Below are 25,027 nucleotides of genomic sequence, written 5' to 3'. Positions count from 1 at the left end.
CAATAGTAGCCCTGGTGTTCATATGAGGAAATCTGTGTAGCTTTTCTTAACACAGAAGCTGTACCAAGGGAAATGTGAGAAGCCTGATGGAGATGGTATTATTTGTGTGGAGTGTTTAACTAGGCCTTATCTAGGTTTGTGGTTCTGGCAAAGTAGAAGCAGTTCACATGTTCATAGCGGGGTTTTTCCCTGTCTGCTTGCAAGGAATACATGAATACAAGTTACTGTGCAACTTCATAAAACCCAGTTATACATATATATACATATACAGCAAAGCAAGTTTTGCTCAAGGTCAGTGGATGAGAGTTAATCAGGAAAACATTTTGATAGAATGGGAATGTTCTTGCAGCTGCAAACTGTGCATCAGGGATTTGAGCTATAATAAATTCATGATTTATTTTTAATAGCAATTTAAGGAAAAAAGTTGCACAGATGATTTTCAGAAGTGACTCAAGCTCTCTACAGACAATAGGTTTTAAGCTGATGGATGTCTACCTTTTCTTTAGAAAGCACAATTTAAAATTCTGGGTCATTTGGAACTTTCAGAAAGTGCTAGTTTTGATGCCTTGATTTCTTCATTAGTAAAACTAAGTCTCTGTGATATGTTAGAAAGTTAATTCTTATTTTCTGTGAAGGGCTGCTAGCTTTTCAAGTAAGAGTTGCTCTGAGATTGAAAAATAATTATACTTAATAAGCCAGCTTATTCTGAATCCAGTGAAGTTGCTTCTCATTTGTGTTACAAAATCAAATGCCATTGTCCTAATCTGCATGTCTGCCCCCATTATTGCCCTATTCTTTAAAACTTTACATAGATTTTTCTGAGGACAGCTTATCAGAAGGCCAAAGAGCTCTTGGGAGTAGGGAACACTTTGTCTTTCTAAGACTTGTGTTTAAATATATGATGCACAGTTACATTTGTGTGAAAGCTAGTTAGGTCAATGGAGTAGACATCATTCCTAATTGGGAACAAATTGCTCTAAAGATAATTTTTGAGAATTGAGATACTTGTTTAAGATCATTAAGAAGCAATAATGAGGGAAAGCTTCAATTCAGCAAAACATGTAGAGAAGTGTTTAAAATTGTTTCATGATACTAAGAGATACAGTTTTGTTTCTGAACAGTGCTTTTGGAATGAAGAGTAGATCATGTCAATATGACTTCCCATGTGCTGAATGTTAAATATATTCTCAGTTACTGTGTTTGTTTTGGAGCTTATGCCTAATAACCTGCCCTTGGTGCTGGTCCCTTCTTTTGAATGACAGCTGATTGCTCTCTTCCTTCACTACCATAGTGTTGTGGCAGTAAAGCTCAGCTGTGGATGGCCATGCAGGTGCTTAGATGGATATATGCACGCTGTTCACGTGCAGAGCTTCATAGAACAGCCATGCAGTTGCACTTGAGCCTCTAGCCTTAGAAGCTTCTTTTCTGGGCCAGATTTTTGCACCCAGAGATTTGTCAATTTAAAACCAAAAAGCAATAACCATGTACAGTTTTAGTTCCAGCCTACTGACTTCAGTTCTGTGTCCATTTCAGCTTTCACTGGAAATCCAATGTGCTGTGGTTGATCATATCCAGTCCTTGGTGAAGTCAGAGAAGAGTCGCCAGGTGATGTGTGGATCTGGCTTGCTGAGCACCATCATAACGTCCTGTCAGGATGCCTTCCGCAGTGAGAGCCATCCACTGCATCTGCCCCTCACTCGAGTGTTTGAGAAGCTTGCGTCACAGGCTGTTGAGCCAGATGTGTTAAGGTATCAGATTGTATCTAATGGAACCAATTTGCTTTAGTGGTACAAATATTTTGCAAAGTTTATGTAATAATTAATACTTCATGTAGTGCTCTAATTCAGCAAGGCTCTTAGCCTTTTGTTTCAAGTCTCAGTTAATACTACTTACATATTGATTACAGGATATATGTTTAATTGACTTAATGAAGATGGTATGACTCTGTAGTGTTCTGCTGCATCATCTCTGCAGGGGTTGTAAAGCCATTTATGAGTGGTAACTAATTAAGTAATTGCAAAACAACAAGGGTTATTCTCTCCTGGTATTCATATGGAGAAGCTGTTTCCTGGAGAGTAAAAGTGACTTTCTCTTAGCTCAGATCCACATCAATGACAGATGCAGAAATAAGAAGCATAGTCTTGTTTCTCAGTCTCTGCTGTTTCTACTTTGATTCTACTTTCTTCTTTAATGCTAGCAAATGCTAAGCATGAGAGCACCTAACAGAGATCAGAGTGCAGATGAAGTTGGATATGCAGTGGAAGATCACGTTCCTTTACTCAAAAATGGAACTGAATTTCTTAAAAACTAACCAAACAAACCAAAACAGTAACAACCACCAAATAAACAAAAAACACCCCAAACTCAAAAAAACCCATAGGTTTTTTTTTTTTCTGAAAAATTAGTGGTATTTAAAAGCATTGCTGAAGGAAATAAACCTATGGGGTTTTTTTCAATTAGAAAACTTTGAAAGGGGAAGTGTAAAGTAAACAAATGTTTTTGATGATACAATGGAAAACATTCCTTCTGTTCTGTTGGGGTGCCTTTAAAATTTGGTGTCCAAAAAGAAAGTTGGTCTTCAGAGGGATGAGCTATATTTGCAGAGTTGCTATGAGTCCAGTGTCCAGAGTTGATTGTTCTCCTTTTTTTGGTTGCTTTCTCCTTTTTTTTTCATGTTAGGCAATTTCTTTGGTTGGGAGGTTCTCTGTCACTGCCTTCCAGGCCCAGCACAAACAAGACTGAGGTCCTTTCATGTCAGGGGAGTGATTCAGCTAATGCAGCGTGGAATGAAGGTAATCACACCATGAACAGCCTGTTGCTGATACAGTGGCTGGGTCATAGATGTCTCTGTAATGACAGGAAAATGCTGTTGGAGTAGGTTGCTCCAAGATAGTCAGTGAAAGTGGAGTATGTATGGGTGTTTTACAGAGGGCATTGCCCAGGTTGGGTGATACTTGACTGACACTGAAAGTTGATCTAATGATGAGTAGAGATCAAATTATAATACATGTGCTCAAGCCAGATGCTGATATAGACTCAGACTTGGCTGCATCAGACATGGGAATGATCTATAAAAATACTAATCATATTCCACAAAACAAGGGCAGTGTTTCCTGGGTTTGCAGCATATTTTCCCTGTGGTTTATAGCTAGAACTAGAATAAATATGTAAATAAAGAACATTGCTTTTTGGAATTCTTAGGATACCCTGGTGTAATCTATCTTGCTTATACAGGTGATTTTCTATCCAAGTCCTTTCTCTGTTCTAACATATTTTGCAGGTGAAAGGCTACAGTAGTAGTATTTGGCACTTAAACTGTTCTCATGCCTATGGGACACCTGGTACAGAATGGTACAAATTTGGGTCTTATGTTCTTTGAAGTCATTCTTTAGATCCTCTCCCATGTGTTAGTTCTAACTATTCTGTTATGGCAGAATATATAACCACAGAATGTTCTGTGTATAAGAAAAATGGAAGCAATGGGTCAGGAACTAGGGTTGAAGTTTGGAGCTACCTAAAGATGTGTGGGGAGAAAATATGGCTTGTGTAAGCTCATGTCTCCTGCCAGCCTCCCATTTTGAAATTCCTTCAGTGCAATATTTTTGTGTACTGCTGAGTATTTCTGCAGGCTGCTGAGGATGTGTTATTTGAAGAGCATGCAGATCTGTTCTTAGCAGTGATGAATATGGGCAAAGCCTGTGGCTGAAACGGTATTGCAGACACTGATTTGGTTAGGCACTGTGTTGATCTTGTAGGTTCAAAAGAGGACATGGTGGACAATAAAACCGATCCTCAGACAGCTGTGCCTGTCAGCAGCTGTGCTTGGGTGTCTAAGGGATCTGCATTGGCACTCCAGACTGCAATGAGTCTCATCTCCATGACGTCACCTCGAAACTTCCAGCTCCGCAGTACTGCTTTGGCTCCATCTTTTGTGGAGTTTGACATGTCCATGGAAGGATACGGGTATTGCTGCTGTTGGTTTCCTGTTTAGCTGCTCTGCAGACTCCAAGCCCTTATTCTGGACACGGCAACCAGCGCTCTCCATCTTAGTCAATCCTTGTGTCCTAACACTGCCTTCCTTGCAGCAATGTTGCCAAACAATTTTGTTACTGTCTTATTGCTGATAGCCTAAGCTCTGGCTTGCTACTGTGATGCTGCATTATTAAGTCACTGGTGACCTTCAGGGATAATTTTATGTTTCTGATGGATGGGTGCCTTCTTGCTTTTGTAGGTGTTTATACCTCCCTACCTTGGCCACTGTCATGGGACCCAGTGCAGAGCAATCTGTCTCAGGAGGAATTGGCATGGGTAAGCACTCTGACTCATGTACAGCTTCCTGAAAGCACTGACGTTTCAGCACCACTTAAAGCATTCAACATGTGTAAGAAATGGCAGCAAATAAGCTGTGTATTTCAATACACTTCTGTCTGTATCCCAGTCCAGCTCTGAGCTGTATAACTCAGACTGCTCACCAAAATACACTGCCAGACGCAGCTTAATAGTGTGATGCTTTAACATTAACATTAGCGGTACAAATTCAAAGCAAACTGCTGAAAAAAACGGTCTTAACAAGTAGAAGTCATGAGATTTCTGGGTTACCTTCCCCAGAAGGAATAAAAACTGTCACTTAACATGAAATGAGGTTCTTCTATAGATAAAAATCTATGAGTGAACTGTGAAATGGCTGTAGCTTTTGCTTCCTGAATTTTGTGAACTTTGAGAAAACTTGTTTCTGGCTCAGTGCTTCCCAACTGATGAGCTCTGTGGTATAGAGATCTAGTAGTCATTTCTCATCAGTTAATTTTAGGTCATTTATACATATGTACACACTCACATATACAATCTGTATGATATTGAAGATAGGCAGTGAAATCTAATAGAACAGAAATTAAACCTCATATTCTAATATTGGTTCTTACATGGTTTGGGCTACAGATGAAACAGAAAGCAGGTTGCTAATGTCTGCACAGGGAAACCAGCTTCCTTACTGCCTTTTTGTTTCCTGCCTACAGGAACCAGAATGTTCCCTCCCTCAAGTGGCCTGACGCTCTCATGCTGGTTTCTGGTTAGCAAGTTTGGTTTGGTGCACAACAATCACCCAGTCCGTTTCCTCACAGTTGTGAGGCATATGTCAAGAACAGAACAAGAATTTGTTTGCTTTTCAGTAAGCTTCTTCCCACAGGATCTTTCTTTGGTCATTTCCACACAAGAAGTGGAATTTCAGCCACTTGGTAAGGCTCTTCTCAGTTAAGCTGCAGTGCTGTATTCTCTGATTATCTGGAATTTTTCATGAACAAATTTCGTCTTCCTATAAGTACCCAGAACATTAGTGAGACTTCTTTATCTCTTCATTTTCCTTCTGTCACCCTGTTGTGATTGTAATTCTTGGTCATATTTCAGTTTTAGGTTTGCCGTAGGCATTGAGAATTATTCTATGGCATGCAATACATAATAAAAATTACAGATATTCCAAGGAAGACTTTTGAATGTCAGTTATGTGGTTGTGTGCAGTTGTGGGAACTGGATTTAAACCAGCTGATCCCTGCCTGTTCTGTGTGGCAGTGGGCAAGTTTGGAGAGTAGGACTGAGGAGTTTGGGAGTGATCTACCTTCCTAATCAAACAGCACATTACTTTTCCTCACTCTTAGGATGTTTTCTATCATGCCAGCCTATTAATCTGTTTTCCTTGTTGACATTTATCCCTTTCTCCTTATTGAATACAGTAGACACTTCAAATGTGAATGTGATTGAACATTGCAGAGGTTTGAGAATAGAGTGGGAATAGTAGCTGGGTTTTTTCATGCACAGCTGGCATTGTGTGAGTGCTCCAATTCTCTTAGATGATGTTAAAAATCCCAGCTTACCTCTTTTCCTAAAAACTACAAATTAATGTACAGAGGTTTATCATCTCATGAATTCACTAGGAATTTTTTTTCTGTGTCAGCTAACTCGGTGAACATCCTGAGGGGTTCTCCTCTTAGAGAATATATTGGCTTTGTCCTAGTTCAGTCTAGCTTTGCAGCATTGAGGTAGGTGTTATTTGGGAGTACAGCACATCGGATGCTGGAAGAATCTTGAGAGTTGTGCAAGTCTCAGAACCTGATAATAGATCTTCAGGGAAGGTTTTAAAAACCTTGAACAGAATAGCACCAAATCACTGTATACCTACAGAGGGTCATGTTCTTTGTGTCACACTTTATAGCTGTGTTCCAGAGGCAGGGGAAAGTGAGAGACTTTGTTTACTTCCCCTTGTTTTTACTCCTACAGATATCATGGAACCTGAGGATGAGGTCTTAAATCCCTCCCAATTTCCAGGGCAAGTCCAGTTTGGCTGCGGCAAGCTGATGGTCACCGGCCAGTGGCATCATCTCACAGTAACAGTTGCTAAGGAAGCAAAGAAGAACTGCATTGTGTCAGCTTATATAAATGGTCAGATGCTTGGCTCTGCAAAGGTAAAGGCTGTTTGATAGATCTTGTGCCTGACATTTGTCTTTCATTGCTTTTATTTTCATCTCCCCATGCACGTACCATGGCTTCTCAGTATTAACCTAAGAGACTCAAAGCACAGTGATCTGCATATATAACATCTGCCACTCTGCACTGTGCATGAGTAGAGTCAGAAATCCATACAAACCAAGCTGTATTTGTGCTGCTCCTGAGAAGTATGTTATCGGTTTATACTGATGCTTGGAACTAGTTCCTCTTCCCTCAGCATGCAGATAACCAGGGTAATTTTCAGTGGTGATGCTCATCTGAGAGTTGTGGTTACCTAGTATGCAGGTAGCTCAGGGTTATGTTGATGAAATTCACTTCTACCCTTAGGCCAAAATCTTCTGAACTGACTAGTGATTTTGAGGATCTCTCAGTTTACACCCAAGATTTTCAGAAGTTGTCAGCTATAAAAGGTACATCACATTCAGGTGTGAACAGAGAACCCTACACTGACGGTGCTTTGAGCTTAGGCTGAAACCTGCAAAGGCAATGGGTTATGTAGGAAGCCTCCATTTTTCAATAAAGGCCTGAAAAAGCAGTAAGGTTGTTGAGAAATGAGCTTCTGTGACTGGCCAGCTCTTTACAGGAATCCTAAGATGGATGGAATTTCCTCAAGCATCTTACATGGGCATGTTTCAAGCTGTCCTCTTCCTCTTACACCCATTGAACAACCAGTTGATGAGTCAGTGGCCTTTTTCCCCATTGTCACGCTAGGCAGACAGGAACAGATCGATGTTCCTCCAGGTTAGTTGTTCAATGTGTAAGATAGCTCTTGAATTAAAATACTTCTTTTTTTCGAGTTGATGGAAATGAAAGAAGTGTTTCAGTTAGGAGAAATTTGTAAATTTCATTAATATCTATGCAGGAGTTCATCGCAAATGTTGGCGTAGCTAGTATTTCCCCTAATGTACCACTTCTTGTCATCTTCTTGTTGCATAGGAGTCAGTTCTGAAATAGTGGATATCTGAGGTTGCACAAGATACCACAAGAAAGCAATGCAAATGTACCTGAAGTGTTCATAACCTGCAGGATAAATGAGAAGAGCCCGTAGTTTGTTATTATCCTCATGCTTCTAGTTTTGAACCTAATCTCAAATTATTTCTGAGATTTGATTTTTGGAATTTGAATGCTCCAGGCTGGTAATGTTGAAAATGCAGACTATGTCTGTTGCAGGTCTGGTTGGTGTGGTGGTTTTCTGGTTTTGTTTTTGAATAGTATTCTTTTATTAATTGAGACTTGTAACCTTGGTCTCTTCTTTCTTGTTCCCATATTTCAAATCAATCTCAACACACATGAAGCTAACTTCTGTGTTTATATTTCCCTTGTAAAAACAACCTGTTTAATTCCAAATATTCTCTTTCCCATACTTGAGAAAAATGATCTGTCTTCTAAATGCCTTTTGGGACCTATATCCATTTCAAGAATGAAAATTTAATTTCATTTGCTTTCCTTCAAATGAGACTGAAAGTCATCAATAAAACTAGGCCTAAGCATTGCAATTGATTAAAGAATTCACAGCAACTGTGTTTAACATACAGTGAAACAGCTCATAATAAATAAAACAAGCCTTTAGTAAATAAAAGGTTGTCCCAGTGCTGGGGTCTCTGACATGATGCAAGCCTTTGTCCTAATGTCTACAGTGAAGAAAAGATTGTGTAAGAAATTAGAATTGCACAAAGGTTGTTAACAATACCAAAAGCTATTTTGGGGTTGTGGAGCTGGGGGGTGGGGGTTACTGCATTGCATCAAGCCTATTTGTTCACTCAAGTATCAAGTCCTACATACTAATATTGCCCACCCCTGTCTTCTAACTTCAGTAGTCAGAGATCTGTAAACACTAGGAGTCCCATCTTAACAGCAAATTGTTAAAGGCAGAGCTAAGCCCTGAAGTACAGTATAGTTTCTCCCTATGAAAAAAATTCCATCTACTTCCTGTTAGAGCTTTCCACATATAAATGGAATAATAGACTTAATTTAGGAGGCACAATCCTTATTTTGATACCAAAAATGAATGGTGCAATTTCTTAAACTATGTTGCTTTGACTGAAGCTAACTGATGCACCTTGATACCCTACGTTCTTCAAAACCTGTTTATTATCTAGGTGCCTAGTACAAAGTGTGATCTGTAACCTGGCTTTCTATATTAAAAGTCACAGTCTGAGTTATGAAGCTTAGAACAGGAAAAATAAGTCTGTGGTCGAGAGAGGATTTCTTTGCCAGTACTTGAAATGATTTTGACTGTGCTTTTTAAACAAAAAAGTAGGCTTGAACTTTGTAAAATGCTTATGTCTGTGATGCTTCTGAAAATCCAGTTTCTAAACAGCAGTTGGTAATTGTGTTGCACAGCTGAGTAAGACTCCATTGAGGAAAGAGGTGGCAGGCATACCTTGCAGGGTCAAAACAGTGAGGGACCCCAAGTGTATTCTGTCCCCTTAGTGAATTCTTCCTCTGTTGCAGATGCAGTATCTCCAGCCCTTACCAGGTAGCTGTATTTCCGTGGAACCCTCTTCCTTTATTGATGTCTATGGATACATAGCTACTCCTCAAATTTGGAAACAGATGTCCTCCTTGACCTGGCGCCTTGGCCCTACGTACTTGTTTGAAGAAGCCATCTCTGTGGAAGCAATGGAGGTGATTAATAAGCTTGGCCCACAGTATTTTAGCAATTTCCAAGCAGTACAGCTTCAAGGTATGTGATAATTCTCATATCCACCACTATTTGTCAGGGCAATGCTCTTTTTGTTCTTATAATCTATTATTAGTATTCCAGCTGTGCCTAGAGCTTGCTTTAAAAGCCTGGAACTCTGCATTACTGAGTGTAGTAAGATACGATGAGAATCTTCTACCATACGGTAAAAAGGGCAGAAAGAGAAGGGCAGGAATCAAGCAGCAGAGGGAGCTGGAGAGTGAAGAGGGATAACATGTCCTTGAGGAGATGGAAGATTGCAATTTCTGTTGGACAAACATTAAAGCAGCAGCTTTGACTGAGGTGTTCTACATTTATGGTGCTACAGAAAAAGAAGCATCATCTTTAATTGCAGATGTCTGCAGAGTAGGGGAGAGCACAGGGGAGAGAGGGGTAGGGGAGTAAGTTACATTCCATTTAATGAAGAGGCTTTTTAACTAAAGTGTACTGTTAGCTTCAATTATTAAACAGGCAGACAAAACATTTCAGTTATTGATTACTGTTCATTCACCTCTGTACTACAGCTTGGGGTAAAATGGGGATGGTCGTCTCCCATTTGAAAAGAGCAGAATAATCTCAGCTGGTAATGCTCCAGCCTAAAGCGAAGTGAAAAGACTGGCTGAAAATACTCCTTCAGAATGCCGTCTATCTAGACTAAAAAAAAACTCTAAGTAAAGCATGAGAAGGGGTTGTTGAAAGAGAAATTATATCAAAATACAGGCCTACAGTAAAAATGTTACCAACAGAAGTCAGGAGGTTTGTTGAAGTGTTGAGTCTTTCTGAAGTCTGGGGTGCTTGTTCTCTACTAACTGGTCTTCCCAGTTGCGCTTTACTACCAACTAATCATGGATTGTAGCCATCTGACTCCAGTGATGCCCTGATGCAGGGAAATCATGGGGCGTTATACAAGATGTAATTTCATAATTGTGGAAAAATATCTTTCTTCCCTATTTCTTTCTTTTTGGGGTGGGGGGAGCTCAGGGAAGGGAACTGTTACCTAATATCTCTCTATTCCACCAAAACACACAAAAAGAAACTTTTCTAATGGCAATTTTTACTTTTAAAATTTCAGCACAAACCCCAAAAATATTATGGTTTGTTCCTTAAAATGGATTTATGACCTTGTTACAAACAGCAGTTTGAATTGTTGCAGTGGTGTTGTGTCCCATCTCACCAGTATCTCCTTCCTACTCCCTAATCAGCAGCAGCTGTGCAGAGGCTTAGCCGTAAGTTTGTGTCCTACTGGAAGGGAAATAGGTGACACGGTCTTGGGGCATTTACTTCAAGTTAATCTTCATGTGGAATACATGCTAATGCTTTTTGCCTGTAAGGGCTTTTTCAACAGGATTAGTAAACATTTTCATAAACCAACTGTTTTCACAGTCTATAAAATTGTCAAAAATATATTTTTTCTTTTTTTAAAAAAGGTACACATAGTTTTTTTTCCAAATGCAAGCAGGAATAGAAAAATCTTTAAATAAAAGCATGTGAGAATTTCAATCATTAAACTGCTGAACCTGGTACCTTTTAGAGGCTTCTTATATGTTGTGGGTTGGCAGCTCTGAACTTTTGCCTTTGTCCTTTTTGCTTCCACATTAATCCTTGCTCCTAGTACCCCTGAGAAAGCTCCCAGTAACATGGAAGGCCTCTGAAATGTTTTCTCTGCCCAGAAAGTTTGTTTGTATTGTGTGGACAGAGGAAAGTTTATTCTGTACTTTTCTGAGCTTCATGAGATACTGGGAGAGGATGTAGGATCTACACAAAGCAGTAACCAGAGGAGACAAGCCAAGCACATCTCCTATTGGTGCTTACAGTGGCAAGCTCCTATGGACTGTGTTGCAAAGGGTGAGGGCTTTTTTCTGATTATAGTTGAGTCAAAATCAAATTCCTATCTAAGCTTTCATTTCCTCTGGTTATTTTTCATCTGCCTCTCTCATGTGTCATATGTTGAGCATGTGAAGTTCCTTCAGAGATTTATACTTTTTCTTGTTTTAGGTGAGGATCAGTACAGTGATCATAATCCTACACCTCTGGTGGCAGAAGAGAAGATTTCTTTTGGAATCAATGCCGTGTGCTCATCTCTCACTACGGTCCAAGATATAAAGAGCTCCTACAATGAAGTGGATGGCCGGCTGATTGCCAAAGAGGTCACAAATTTCCCTCATTTGTCTTAAACACACTTTTTCTTGTTTCTGTTTGATTTCCTACAGCAAAATTTGTGACTTTGTTAGTTGTGGATCTTCAGTGATTTATTTTTTCCCCAGCTTCTCATTTCATAACTCCATTATACCCACTGTTTTGTTTTCATCTGTGGAGAGGAGTAGATTGGACAATGAGACAGTGTTAAAAACTTTGCTTGAAACAGCAACAGAAGGCACAGTTTGCAGGTCTAATGATAATTTGTTTCAGTCTGTGGTATCTTAATGCCTTCACAGTGACCTTTCACATGCTATTCTAGCTTTATGGCCAATGATACTGACATGTCAAAGTAATGCAGTTGCGGGATATTTTAGGTGGTGAATGTTTGTCCTAACAATCAACATTTAAGGGAAAAAATGGTTTTCATAGTCTAAAAGTAATAAAATAATCTAAATTATTAGAGGTTCTGTTTGTTACTTTTTGTCTCCCCCATATTACCATGGTTTTTCTTACTGTTTTAGATTGGGATTAACTCTCGGGACAATTCATCTCCAGTATTCCTAGCTAAAAATATTGCTGGGCATCTCTCTGGTTCCTTGCGGACTATTGGGTCAGTTGCTGTTGGCCAATATGGTAAATGCACTATGCCTTAATGTTTCATATTTTTTAAGAGTTGGGCCTCTCCTCTGTCAAATAACAGATTTATTCCATGTAACTTTCTGGTAGAGTAACACTGTAATTTTCTAGGGGTAAGAGTGTTCCAGTCCTCTCCAGCCACTACTAGCCTGAACTTTATTGGAGGCCCTGCCATTCTCCTGGGTCTCATTGCTATGGCCCGTGATGACCACACCATGTATGCAGCTGTCAAAGTTCTGAACTCTATCCTGAACAGCAGCCCAATGAGTGAAAAATTGATGAGGCACATGCATGGATACCAGGTAGATACCCTTGTTCATTCATACTAGTTATAGTCTTTCACTTGGAAAACTTTACCCCAAAACCTATCGATGTCAATGAACCAAACATATCCTGGTTATTAGCACTTATGCTTGTAACTTTGTAAGCGATGAGATCTTTGTGAGGGTGTTACAGGATAGCGCTCTAAATTCTGTGCTTGGAATCTCTCTAACAGCATTGTCTGCTGATGGAAAGGTGAGAACAGGTGCTTCTTGGTCAGATGTGAACTAATAAACTAAATAAACCGGTGCAGCAGATTTGTGAGTGACCCACCCTTCACATTTTACTAACATACTTGATCCCTCCCACGAGAGACTACTTCTCAGACAGGTCTGCATCCTCCTCTTGGCTCATCCAGCCTAAGACTCCTCTTCACAGACTGCCCAAGGCAGGCTGACGGTGAATTCCTGTGGCTCAGTCTTCACTGTGTATTAGGAATTGTGCTGATATAAATAAGTGCTGTCTGGATTTTGTTGATTAGGTCTTTCCTAAATTCCTAAAATCCCTAAAATCTCTCAACCTCAAAGCTGTTCAGACTGAAGAGTTTGTTTTTATTAAAGTATTATGTATGTAATATTGGATGGCTTAAGGCTCAGGTGTGAAGTTTCAGTTCAGTATCATTTACTTTATGCTGTGTGGGCTAAACAGAGTCTTATAGAACAGAGAAGGCTCTTTAACAGAGATGGTTCCAAACAAGACTCATAACAGTAGGGTTTCATGAATGGTTTATTATAAAGTTTCCATTTTCCCAATTTGTGAATACTTCATAAACTGATCCTGATTCATACTTCAATATTGCTTGCCCAATCCTTTCTTGTAGGTGAATGCCAGCCTTTAGATTGTGTATGAGCTGTTCCTTTTGACTTTGTGCTAACCTGACAGATCACCATGTTGTGATGGAGTGGTTTTGCTCTTTGTTTGGATGTCTGAAACTTTTTTCCAAACAGCCAACTAATAAACATGCCTTCATATGTATTTTCAAATGAGTATTCCTCCCAACCTAATCAAAAAGTAGTGGCTTTCTGAACGTTTTTCTCAGTGTATCAGGAATTCATTTCATGATCAAAGATAAACTCATTTGAGAAACTGGCAATGTTTCACACATGCCTTTTATTTGAAGAGGTCAACATGAATTTTTTTTTAACTAATACCATTTGCAAGCAACTAAGAATATACCCATGAAGAACAGCGTAGAAAACTTACTGTAGTTATTTACAATTATATTTGTATGTTACTTTTTGTAAATTCCATTCAACATAGTATGGCATGCATTTTGCTTCTCTTCAATGCCACAGAGTTGTCAAATTCCTTCAAAAACTTACCTTTTCACCTACTGCACAAGATTTTATGCCTGGACTGAAATCTTTACTTTCTTCATGATGCTTATGTAAGATGTATGCATGCATGACTACTACAGCCAAGTAAACTGTGTATTTGTCTTGAATTAAAGTGTTGTATATTAGTTTATGAACAGATTTATACTCAGCAGATACTTACTAAGTCTTTATTTTCAGTTGCTGGCGTATCTATTGAAGAGTAAGACACAGCTGTTAAACAACAGGATTTTACAGTTAATGTTCTCCCTAGTGGGTACAGCTGAACTTGGCTTTGAGTCTTCAGTCATCAAGAACTATAGTGCATTCCAGTATGTTCTCTGCAACTTCGAGGTAAAACTCTTGATGTGGCTTTGTGGGTTTGGCTGTACTACAGGTGGCTTTATAGTATGAAGTTTGGTTTGTTCACAGCACCTCCTGGACCCAGTATTTGGGATGGGGTGGTGTGTGGTGATTTTCCACACTGAGGCTCACCTGGGGAGGTGGTAGCTCCTGGAATGGCAGGTTCTCTGTCACCATGGCTCCCCACTCTTCCCTAGTGCAATTTCTGAAGTTTTCTTACAGTCCCTGAGGGCCTGCTCCTCAGGGCTAGCTCAGGAGCAGCCATTCCTCACACTGGCAGGGATTTCCGAGTGCCTGCAGTTTGTCGTTGCAGAAACAACCGAGAGTTTATGATGTTACGCTTCCTGAACTACTTGTAACTGTTTCTCTGCCACAGGTTACTGTCCTCTCTGCTCAGCAGAACAGCAAAACATCTGCTTTCCTTTTTCTTTCAGCTTTGGATGAAAGCACCAGAAAATCTTGACCTTGCTCTTTTTTCGCATCTTGTGGAGATCTTGCAGTCCTCCAGGTATACAAGCTAGTGTTTGAATCAGAAACGTGGGACATGTTCACCTGTAACCTGAAGCTGGAACTGTGAGATCAATATGAAGGGTCCGATCCTAGTTGGAATCAGTGGACTCTGGCAGTTAATAATTTTTATATTGCTTTTTCAAGGCTGGATTTAGTGATTTAATCAGTCCCTGAGGTGATGATGGGCCAGATTGGGAAAAGCTATCTGGTGACCTCGTTTACATGGAACCACTGCTGTACCATGGAAGTTTAAACGTCTACTGGGCGGGGGGGATATCTGAATGTTAGAACTGAATATGAAATAATAAAAGTATAATTGAAGTTGTGTTTAAAACCAAAACACAAGCCAGGAAGACTTTTTTTATAACAATATACTTTGTTAATCAACTGTAGTAGAGTTAAATATATCTGAAGTGACAGAGCATGGCAGAGGAGTAAAATAGATCACAGCGTTAGATTGCTTCTTTTTGGTACCAGAAAGTTCTTTACAGAGCTGTCTGGTGTCCCTTGCTGAGTTTTACAGGAATAGCATTTATTACCACCAACTCACTGCTTGAAAATTCAATAATGTTATTTTCTTTGAACTTGTTGAAATGCAGCCGTTTCCGGGGGAGAGGACATATAGGAAGGGTAGAGAACACACAGAGAAGTCTTCAGATCTCCTTTGCTGACACATATTCAATTTGTCTGACAGTTTGAAATGTTGCCACGCCAACATTAGAAGCCAAAGGTGCAAAGTATCAGTGCAACCTGAGAATCTTCTTAGCTGAAACCCAGCAAATTTTGTTATTTCCAGTAAAAGCTTTTAATAGTCTCTGTGCTTTTTTACAGAGATGGATGTCAGAATGCTGCAATTGCTCACCAGGTGCAAATGGTGCCCAAGCTCATTTTCCTCTTCAATGATCCTGAAATCAGTAACTCCAGGATCACTGTGGCCTGCACTATTCTCTCCCATCTGTTGCAAGGGTACTTTAACACAAGGGATATTCTCAGGTAACCTTCAAGTCCATAGCTTTTTCTCAGTTTGCAGATGAGCTATATTTCTACCAGTGTTGGAGAGGGCTCTATAGTAGAACTTCCTCCACTTCACCTTTGGTAGGAGCCTCTAGATCTGACAGTTGCAGAATCCCCAGTGATGAAAAACTCTTTCATGCCTTCAAAACACAGTTCATCCCAACCTTACATTTGTGTGAAGATGGTTTGGGTGGTGACTCTTACAATGATGGCACAAACAGTTATGCTGTTATGACTGGGACTACTCAAAGTCTGTACTTAATATTTGATTTCATTAAAGCCTGCCTCTGAAGTATTGCAGTTGATATGGTATTGCAACTTGGTCCCGGTGAACTATGTACCTAATCCTGTTGGTTTGGCTTATATCCCAGTAACTATCCTTGTTGTTCTTGAATTTTGCTCAGTTAAGGTATGTTAGTCAGGATTTCATGAAGCAAAACACTTAAATCCTTGTTTGCTTTCCACAGAATGTAGGCACTGCTTCATTTTATATTCCCAACCTAGTTGCATCACCTTGTAGCCTATGAACTGAGGAAGGTCCACACAGTGCTGTCTACAGCCACCTAACTCCAGGGAAATGCACTGCACAGATGAGAGCTCTGTTTTAAAAGCACTTTGTCCAAATAAAACATAGAAACAGAGTTACATGTCAGACCTGTGGTCTCTGCAGTCAGACTTTAGCTCTGTTGAAGAGTATGAGCACACCAGGTAGTTACTGCGGAGTAAGCTAATATGTGAACTTACTGCTTGCAGCTGTTTTGTAGAATTATCTGTATGTATGTTCCTACCTGGGGCTTGTATGAGTTATCACATTCTTTTTTCACACAGGTGTGAGTAGTGGAGTTAGTATATCAAATTTACCATATGGTGAGGAGTGTGAATAAACATTCTTCTCAAAATATCATGATTTGTTATTGCATGGTAATTTAATTAGTTGTCAGGTCCATGAGTGCTGAGTGAGTGGACAAAGGCAGTCCCTACCCTTCCAGCTCCGGGGCAGCAGAGACTATAGCAGGCTCTCAGCAGAACTGTAAGGTGCTGGCATTTCTGCTGGTCCCAGATTTTTTACACATCTGATGGAAACTGTGGTGTGGACTATTCCTGCAGAACAAGTGGTGATCTGTCCCTTAAGAAATGTCCTTCTTCTGGGCACGAGGAGGTTATATGCTTTCACTACGTGTGTATGTCACATTAATCTGTCTATCCTTAGAACCAGGTAATGCGTTAAAGCTGACTACAGGTGAAAAGAGATTTCCAGTCCTCCTCCCTGAGTACCTGCTCTCCTCTGCGTGCTTGGAAACCAAGTGGTGATAACAGTGATGTCTGAATGCCACAGGCAGTTCAGAATCTTGTATGAACAGAGTGTAACTCAGTATTGCTTTCCTCATGGTGAAACACCTTTAAAATCAAGAAAGAGAGAAAAATGTTTCCATAGTAGAATAGTTATTACTTGCATTTGTAGATAATGTCCTTATTTTCTTCCTAGTTTATGAACTTTTGCATTCTTATTTCAACGCTATTTCTGCAGCAATTAGAATTTCCAGTGGTTGTCATTAACAGTCATTGTTAATGAGTATTGAGATTTGAATGTAATCTCAAAGTAATTAAATGAGTGCCTGCCTTTCTGGTAACCAAAATTGCTTCCCTCTTTCTCTGCAAGGATTGGATTGTTCCTTGTTTACACTTTGAAACCTTCTTCTGTGGATGAAAATCAGATTTGCTTGGACGGTGTGGCTGAGATGCCCAGTGAAGGTGAGAACTACCTCTGGTGTATGTGTTCTGATATCTAAAGTACTTCCCTTCTTCCCCAGGGCATGATGAACCCTAAGTACAACATAGTGTTTCTGCCTCCAGTGGCAGGAAGAAACACAATTCAGATGACTTCATCTGGAAAGGGGCAGGCTGCAGTGAAGTGACACGAAATTGTGGGGAAAACTTATATTACTACAAAGGCCTGATGTGAATAGTGAAGTGACAGTCATTGTTTATATATCCGGGAAGGCCTGACCTACCACAAGATACTTTTCCTGCTAAGGGAGTTCCCCTTTTGTCCTCTCTCTGCTAATAAGCCAGCAGTACTTTGGCTGCATTGTCCAGAGCCTACACAATGCTGGATTTCACAGATATATGCAGAAATGAAGGCCATAAAATTGAAATTGCCCCAAAACTAACACACTAGGCCATGAAGAGGAATAAAATTTCACTTGGCAACCTGGATTTTCTGTGAACATTTTGCTATACTTAACAGTTGTAGCAAATAATAATGTGGAGCTCTGCACCTTTTAAAGTCTCTGTGTATTTATGTCAGCTTTGTTTTGACAACAAGTGTGTGGGATCTTCCAGTCAGCTGGCTCTTTCATTGTGATCTTTCAGTTGATACTATATTGGTTATTGCACCTCTAAACAGTATATTGTATTAAGGGGACAATGATGACTGTAGTCTCTGTATATAGATAGCACAGCTAGGCAATACAAGTCAGATTGCCTGTTTTCGTTACCCTCTCTAGTTAACCTGAGATTGCTTCCTGTGGATCATTATTCAACAGGTAGTCTGAATGAGTTTTAAGTAACTCTAAAGAATGGACTTTGACAATGTAAGCACTGGTCATTTCTGATGTTAGCAGGAATCCTTATGTCTAAAATCTGAAGCCTGCATCTTTTTACTCTACAGAAGACTGATATAAGTACTTCCACTGGGCTAATCTGGTGCAAACAAGGTTGTTCATCAAAGCAATGGAACACATGTTTTGTCTCTTCATTACTCTTTATTACTTTCTGATATTTGTAGCCTTAAGCCAAACATCTGGAAAGACAATCTGGCTTCGAAACCAGTTACTTAAGATGTTGTTGGATGTAATGCGTTCAGACAAACTTCACCTGTCCTCTGAGTAAGTAGAAACAATTTAGGAATGCATAGGTAAATGACTGTCTTCTAGATTTCCTCCTTTCTGGTGCTTGACACAGACTAAACACACTGGATAATATTGGAGTCTCAACAAAATAGTACATAAGAGCAGACTGGGTTCAGAGTTATTTTTTGTCAGTGATTTATGTGGCATTCATATAGATATGTGATCAGATCACGCTCTGATACCCATTTTGAAAAAGTTCAGTGTTTTCAGAAAATGTCTCAAAGGAGGAACTCGGATATTGCTGTTCCTTCTGCATTGCAAGGGTTGAAGAAATCCCACCTGTCTTTGAAAATCAATTCAATCTAATGTGCGATTACTTACCACCTCTCTATCATAACCATGAGCACTCAGTTACTATAGTTCTACCTTGTATAACTGAAATGAAGTGTTCATAGTGCTGGGTGCTGTAACTGTGCATTTTCATTACTTAACGTATCTTGGACTTCAAAATTCAAACTGGAATTCTGAATTTTGTAGGTTGAAAGATCTTGCCTGTGATGTAGTTCACCTCAGTTACTGATACACACTCTCAGAAGCAGCTTCATCTTAATGAGCTTTTTTGTCTGATGATAGTGTAAGGTTGCATTTAGTGGGAATTAAGTGACTTGAACTGTGTGGATGAGTCTGTTGTTAAACCTTTGTAATTCGCTGTTGTGGTATGACGAATCAGATTTTTTTTCTACAGAAACTTCAGTTTCTAAATCACTGAGACACAATTTTAAATAAAATCTCCTTTCTGTCTTCTACCATGTGTTTTCATTTCCCTGATTGTCCTAGGGAACAAGAAGAGGTATTTTTGGCGCTGGGGCCAGACTGGTTTCTGCTATTCACACAGAGCTACCTGCACTCTAGCACAGTTGTGCTAGGAATGAAGCTACTTCTGTGCTTCCTCCACAATCGTTTGCTGCTGCAGAAATTCAAGGAGGGGATGGTGGCTGGACGCTGGCTGGAAAACAGCTCTGCAGGCTTGAGTATTCTAATGGGTATGTGTTGGTTTAATGCTCCCAAAACAATTCCTGGATCCAGCTCAGTGATGAGAGATCACTGAAGTAGGTGATAGGAGAATACCCACTGATATCAGACCAAGAAAATCGTATTACTTTCTAGGACAAGCTTTTCCTAGTACTTCAGCTTTTCTGTGCTAAAAAGTGGAAAGCATTGCTTCTTCCTTGCACAATAGCTGGCATTTCTAATTAGCAGTTGCAGGGAGACAGGCCTTTATTCTCTTGCATAAAATCAGGCTAGTTGATAAACCTGTGAGGTGTTCAGATGTCAGCTTGTGCCCTGAAACCTTCTGTTTCTTTAAGATTTGTTCAGATTGCTTTTTGATAACTAGACCTGTGGTTCTGAGAAAGGGAAGAGAAAGGAAGAAGAGTTCAAGGAAGATCTCCAGTACAAAAGTGATAGTGGGAAAAATTGTTGTCTGTTAGTCTGAGGAAATTTTGTAAATTGTTGATATCGCAGCCTAGCAGAGTACTGAGTGACCTGGGACACAGGCAAATGAGGATAAAGTTGGGTCAGTAATCCTTCCTCTGAGACAGCATTCATTTTTAGGCACTTCCTCAGAATGTTTTCCTTTTCCTTTAAAGATAATTTAAAAACTCATCCTCCAGTGCCTGACAATGACTCCTCCTTGATTTTTGGGTTTTCAACGTTGCAAAGATGTCTGATTGATCATGTCCACATCCCTGAGATCTACTTGCTTGTAGCAGGGCTATTTCTGGCAACTCCACAGTCTGAACCACCTGAAACAGCCAAGGTATGAAAAAAATAGTGGACAAGCATGAATCTGCTATTGCTGTGCTAATTTGGCATTTTGTGGCCATTTCTGTAAGATTCTCAGGCAAGTTAACCCTCCTTGGTTTTTGTGATAGTTAAAATTAGTCATTCATACTTATAAAGTTAAGTTAGTTAGCTTTGATTTAAGGAAATTCTGTTTCGAACAAACTTGTTCATGCAGGTGTTAAATGCTGTTTAACTACTGTGCTTTAGAAGGTAATTCAGATTAGCTTCCCTGTCTGTTCTTACATTGTCAAAGCTCATTAAAATCTAGAATTAGTGAATCTGAGTACTTCTACCAGTGTCCTGAGAAGCCATAAGGCATTTTTTTCCCCAGCAGTGCCAAAGATGTTATTTCTGAAGAGGACAATCCATTAGTGCTATCCTAGGGAAATACATTTAACAGGAGAGGGAGGAGTTGCTGGAGGTGAACATGTTTAGGTTTTTTCTGACGTGGAGAAAGTAGGCATTATTCTTGGTGTATCATATATAATTCCCATCTTTTCTTGAAATATCTCTCTGCCTGTTGTAGGAAGATCTTGAGTCTATGTTGCAGTGGATCTTGCAGCACCACCTGACAGAGAACGTCCTCAAGATTGGGTTGTGTGGAGAGGCAGCTGCTTTACTGCTGGAAATGGTTAGAGTCACTGTGGACAAGGTAAGTGTTTTGTTGCAAGGACAGTGCATTGTGAGCGGCAGAATGAATTGCCTGAGGGTGTCAGATGTCAGTAGCAGTCTTTATCTGTAACCCCTAGCCTTCCTCTGCCCTCGCAGGGCAATATTGAGTATAACAGGGAGCAGGGACTTCAAATCATCAGCACAGCTATTGGCCTGGTTATGTTACATAGTAGATGATGTGATGGGCTCATAGAATTTCATAGAATCATTTAGGTTGGAAAATAACTTTGAGAGCATCAAGTCCAACTGTTCACCCAGGACTGGCAAGTCCATCACTAAACCATGTGCCTAAGCACTGCATCTATGCATTTTTTAAATGCTTCCAGGGATGGTGATTCTACCACCTCCCTGGGCAGTCTGTTCCAATACTTGACTGCATTTTCAGTGAAGAAATTTTTTCTAATATCCTATCTAAACATCCCCTGGCGTAACTGGGGTCAGTTTTCTTTTGTCCCATCACTAGTTATCTGGGAGAAGAGACTTACCCCCATCTCCCTACAGCCTCCTTTCAGGTAGTTGTAGAGAGCAATAAGATTTCCCCTGAGTCTCCTCCATCCTAAAAAACCCCAATTCCCTCAGCCACTCCTCACAGGACTTGTTCTTCAGACCCTTCACCAGCTTTGTTGCCCTTCTCTGGACATGCTCCAGGACCTCTACGTCCCTCTTGAAGTGAGGGGCCCAAAACTGAACACAGTATTTGAGGTGTGGCCTCAGCAGTGCTGAGTACAGGGAGATAATCACAATCTTGTCCTGCTGCCCACAGTGTTTCAGATACAAGCCAGGATACTCTTGGCCTCCTTGGCCACCTGGGCACACTGCTGGCCCATGTTCAGCCAGCCATCAGCCAGCACCCCCAGGGCCTTTTCCACCAGGCAGCTTCCCAGCCTCTCTGCCCCAGCCTGTGGGGCTGTGTGGGGTTGTTGTGACCCACGGGCAGGACCCGGCACTGAGCATTGTTGAACCTCATACAACTGGCCTCAGCCCATCGGCCCAGCCTGTCCAGACCCCTCTGCAGAGCCTTCCTACCCTCCAGCACATCAACACTCCTGTCCAGCTTGATGTCATCTGCAAATTTACTGAGGGGGCACTCAATCCCCTCATCCAGATTGCCAATAAAGAGATTAAACAGAACTGGCCCAGTACTGAGCCCTGGGGAACATTGCTTGTGACCGGTCGCTAGCTGGATGTTACTCCAGTTATTACCACTCTTTAGGCTCAGCCATCTAACCAGCTTTTTACCCAGCACATAGCACACCCATCCACACCATGAGCAGCCAACTTCTCCAGGAGAATGCTGTGGGAGATGGTGTCAAGGGCTTTATGAAGGTCCAGGTAGACAACATCCACAGCCTTTCCCGCATCTGCTAGGTGGGTCATCTTGTAGAGGGGGACCAGGTTCATCAAGCAGGACCTGCTTTCACAAACCCATGCTAGCTGGGCCTGATACCCAGGTTGTCCTGTGTGTGCCATGTGATGATGCTCAGGATGATCTGCTCCACGACCTTCCCTGGCACTGAGATCAAGATGACAGTCCTGTAGTTCCCTGGAACCTCCTTCCTGAAGATGAGTGTCACATTGGCTAAAGTCCAGTCTTCTGGGACCTCTCCAGTTTGCCAGGACTGTTGATAAATAATGGAAAGCAGCTTGGCGAGTTCCTATGCCAGCTCCCTCTGTACTCTTGGATTTATTTTTAAGAACTTTAAGAATGTTTAAGAACTACTGAACACATAGGTGGATCTTACCCATAGCATTACCCATTTTGTTCATTCTCGATAAGGACATGCCACCTTTCTGATTGGGTGTGTCTTCAGTCTACAAGCTGGGAGTTGGCTGCTTGTGCCTTGCCTGACTTCTCTGTGGCCGCATCATGTTTGTTTATTTGCTTAGGAATACCTGGAAATGAGAAAAGATGAGTTTATGTGAGTGAGAGGAATGCTGCCTTGACTAGATGCACATTTGTCTGTGTTCAGCCTATTGCAGATGCAGAAGCCTCCTGGGAGATTGCCTATCCAGGGAACGTTGTCCAGTTTCTGTGCTTGATCTATCACAGTTATACTCAGGACCCTGTGTGGCACTGTCCTGACTTCTTGAAAACTTTGGCTATGGTTGCTTTCCATTCTGGACCACCCAAGGTATGTGCATCTGAGCCAGCACAAGCCCTTCAGGTCAGAAATGGGTTGCTAGGAGGAAAAAAAAATTTGAAGGAAGTATGAGTTAAAATGCATTGCTGTCTGCTTCCACAGGGAGGCTCTGAAGACCTTTTGACTCCTGATGGTCCAGCCATTGCTGAAGGGAAAGGCTGTGTTGATCCCTCCTCCTTCCTGCTCCTACCCCACCCTGCCAAGAAACATGTGTGGGATTTTGTGCGAGTCCTCCTGATGGACAGTCTTCTTAACATCCCAGCAAACAAACAAGGCCATCCACTTGAGCTGCTTCTTGAGGTCTCTAACGTAGTCATGAGGCTTTGCTTTAAGGGTGGAAGGACAGGAGGTATCCTGCTAGAGGCCTAGTGAAAAAAGTGCTGACAGTGATGGAGAGGTGCATTCAGTCAGCATTTTCAACAGTGTAGGACATAGCTGGGATCACAGCTCTTAGCATGCACTACAACCTGGCAGTTCTGGACAGTCTATGTAGAGAGCAGAATTACTACCTTTTCAACAAGGAAGAAGGGCCTTTTCTGCCTGCTTTGCATTGATTTGAACCAAGAAAATGCTGCCCTTAGACAACAACAAAGGCAGGCAACATTTAATATTGAAGTCAGGTGTGGAAAAAAAAATCCTTTTTCCTTAGTAATACCTGCTTGTCAGTAAAGCAGCCCTTGGATTTGTTGAGAACAGAAAATTTCACATGGAGCATTCCTGTGTACTGATGTTTGAGACAATAATTTATTTTCAGTGCTCAAATAAACAAAAAACAACTGTCTCCACTTTTAGTACAGATTAATTCAAGCTGTGGCAGCTGAGTCCAAATTATGGACTTCAACCACGCAAAGAACTGGAAAGAATCAGAGTCTGAATAAAGGGAAAATGGAAAACTTAGGCTTCGTCACCAAATTGTCAATAGCCCAAGTGTCCCAGATGTGAGTTCTGATGCAGACTTAGCTTAGTAATACAAATAGTAATGAATATAAGCTTGACTGCAGCTGTCATGATTTAAATCATCTTGCAGAGCAGCAGTTCCCTAAAGGTTTATACATTAACATCCCAAGGCTTGGTGCAGTTTAAAAGAGAGGATGGCTCCTCTGACTGTCTGAATCCTGAGCCTGCTAAATGGAGCTTAAATTCCCTGAGGGCAAGATCTCTTGGGAACCACATGTGAACCTAGGTTCTGGCCCTGTGCAAAACCTTGTTTGTGTTCAGTGTGCAAAGGGCAACGGTGATCCCCTAGAGTGTAGACCTGCATAAGATTTCCTGCTTTCCCAGCTAGGGTAAGAGGTACTGCCACCTCATCTGCTGCCCATTAACTGTCCACACATGCACTCTTGCTGAACTCTGCATGAGAGATGCCACATTGTCTTTGCATGGAGGAGTACACCAGATCTCTGATTTACATTACTGTGGATTAGCTGTCACAGCTAACTTCTCAGCTTGCACACCAAGGGCTAGTGTGCAAGTGAGGTGGAGTAATTGTCCTTGCTCTTTTGGGGCTGTTTTCCCCCTCCTTTTCTTAACACAGTGCCTAGGTGTTTAAGGGAAACATTGGGCATATTGAATTATCTCAGATAGTACTGAGTGTCTCTTGAAATTTCTATTCACTTCTTTGAGCAAAACTTTTACTGAATCTGATTTTTTGGCAGGAATAATCTGCCAAAGATCCAATGAAAGCAAACATCTTCGAATAAAGGCTGAAAGGGAATTTGAGTCTGTTTTCCTGGCTGTTTTTCTGCTGTACTAATATGTATATGGTCACTATGTAGGCTTCTCCAGAGGATGCCACCAGTGAACAGAAGAGACATTTTCAAACAAAAGTTTTGCTGTCTCCTATGGATGTCTTCCATGTTACCAGCCAAAGTGAGGGGAAAACAAGACCAAGAGGTGAGTGATGAGAATCAGAACATTAGCTAGCTAGTATTTAGCATGTAGCTGTAATTGCTAGAAAAGTTCGGTAACAGTAGCTAGGAGGACAGTCCGGCTCAGCAGGCTGCACTGCCCATTCACTCCTGCTGTAGACCAGTTTGCATAAAT

General features: G+C 40.9%; 1 protein-coding gene across 7 annotated transcripts in view; it reads left to right on the top strand.

Annotated features, from left to right (window-relative positions):
* Positions 1–25,027, top strand: part of WDFY4 (WDFY family member 4) — a 144,831-nt gene that overhangs the window by 35,626 nt on the left and 84,178 nt on the right. For 5 of the 7 annotated variants that reach the window (XM_055721205.1, XM_055721201.1, XM_055721202.1 and 2 more), the window contains 21 exons: positions 1,534–1,748; positions 2,680–2,792; positions 3,756–3,963; positions 4,232–4,308; positions 5,013–5,231; positions 6,268–6,452; positions 8,950–9,181; positions 11,174–11,325; positions 11,839–11,950; positions 12,065–12,255; positions 13,789–13,941; positions 14,385–14,458; positions 15,292–15,453; positions 17,135–17,230; positions 18,261–18,362; positions 19,164–19,369; positions 19,976–20,145; positions 20,698–20,823; positions 22,814–22,975; positions 23,087–23,284; positions 24,760–24,877. In XM_055721205.1, the coding sequence (XP_055577180.1) occupies positions 1,534–1,748; positions 2,680–2,792; positions 3,756–3,963; positions 4,232–4,308; positions 5,013–5,231; positions 6,268–6,452; positions 8,950–9,181; positions 11,174–11,325; positions 11,839–11,950; positions 12,065–12,255; positions 13,789–13,941; positions 14,385–14,458; positions 15,292–15,453; positions 17,135–17,230; positions 18,261–18,362; positions 19,164–19,369; positions 19,976–20,145; positions 20,698–20,823; positions 22,814–22,975; positions 23,087–23,284; positions 24,760–24,877 (3,271 nt within the window). The remainder of the gene's footprint in view (positions 1–1,533; positions 1,749–2,679; positions 2,793–3,755; positions 3,964–4,231; positions 4,309–5,012; positions 5,232–6,267; positions 6,453–8,949; positions 9,182–11,173; positions 11,326–11,838; positions 11,951–12,064; positions 12,256–13,788; positions 13,942–14,384; positions 14,459–15,291; positions 15,454–17,134; positions 17,231–18,260; positions 18,363–19,163; positions 19,370–19,975; positions 20,146–20,697; positions 20,824–22,813; positions 22,976–23,086; positions 23,285–24,759; positions 24,878–25,027) is intronic. The other 2 variants (XM_055721206.1, XM_055721204.1) reach the window with 1 other exon arrangement.

Source organism: Falco cherrug, chromosome 9 (assembly GCF_023634085.1).
Source record: "Falco cherrug isolate bFalChe1 chromosome 9, bFalChe1.pri, whole genome shotgun sequence".
Lineage (NCBI taxonomy): Eukaryota > Metazoa > Chordata > Aves > Falconiformes > Falconidae > Falco > Falco cherrug.
This window is presented reverse-complemented; position numbering and strand designations above follow the sequence as displayed.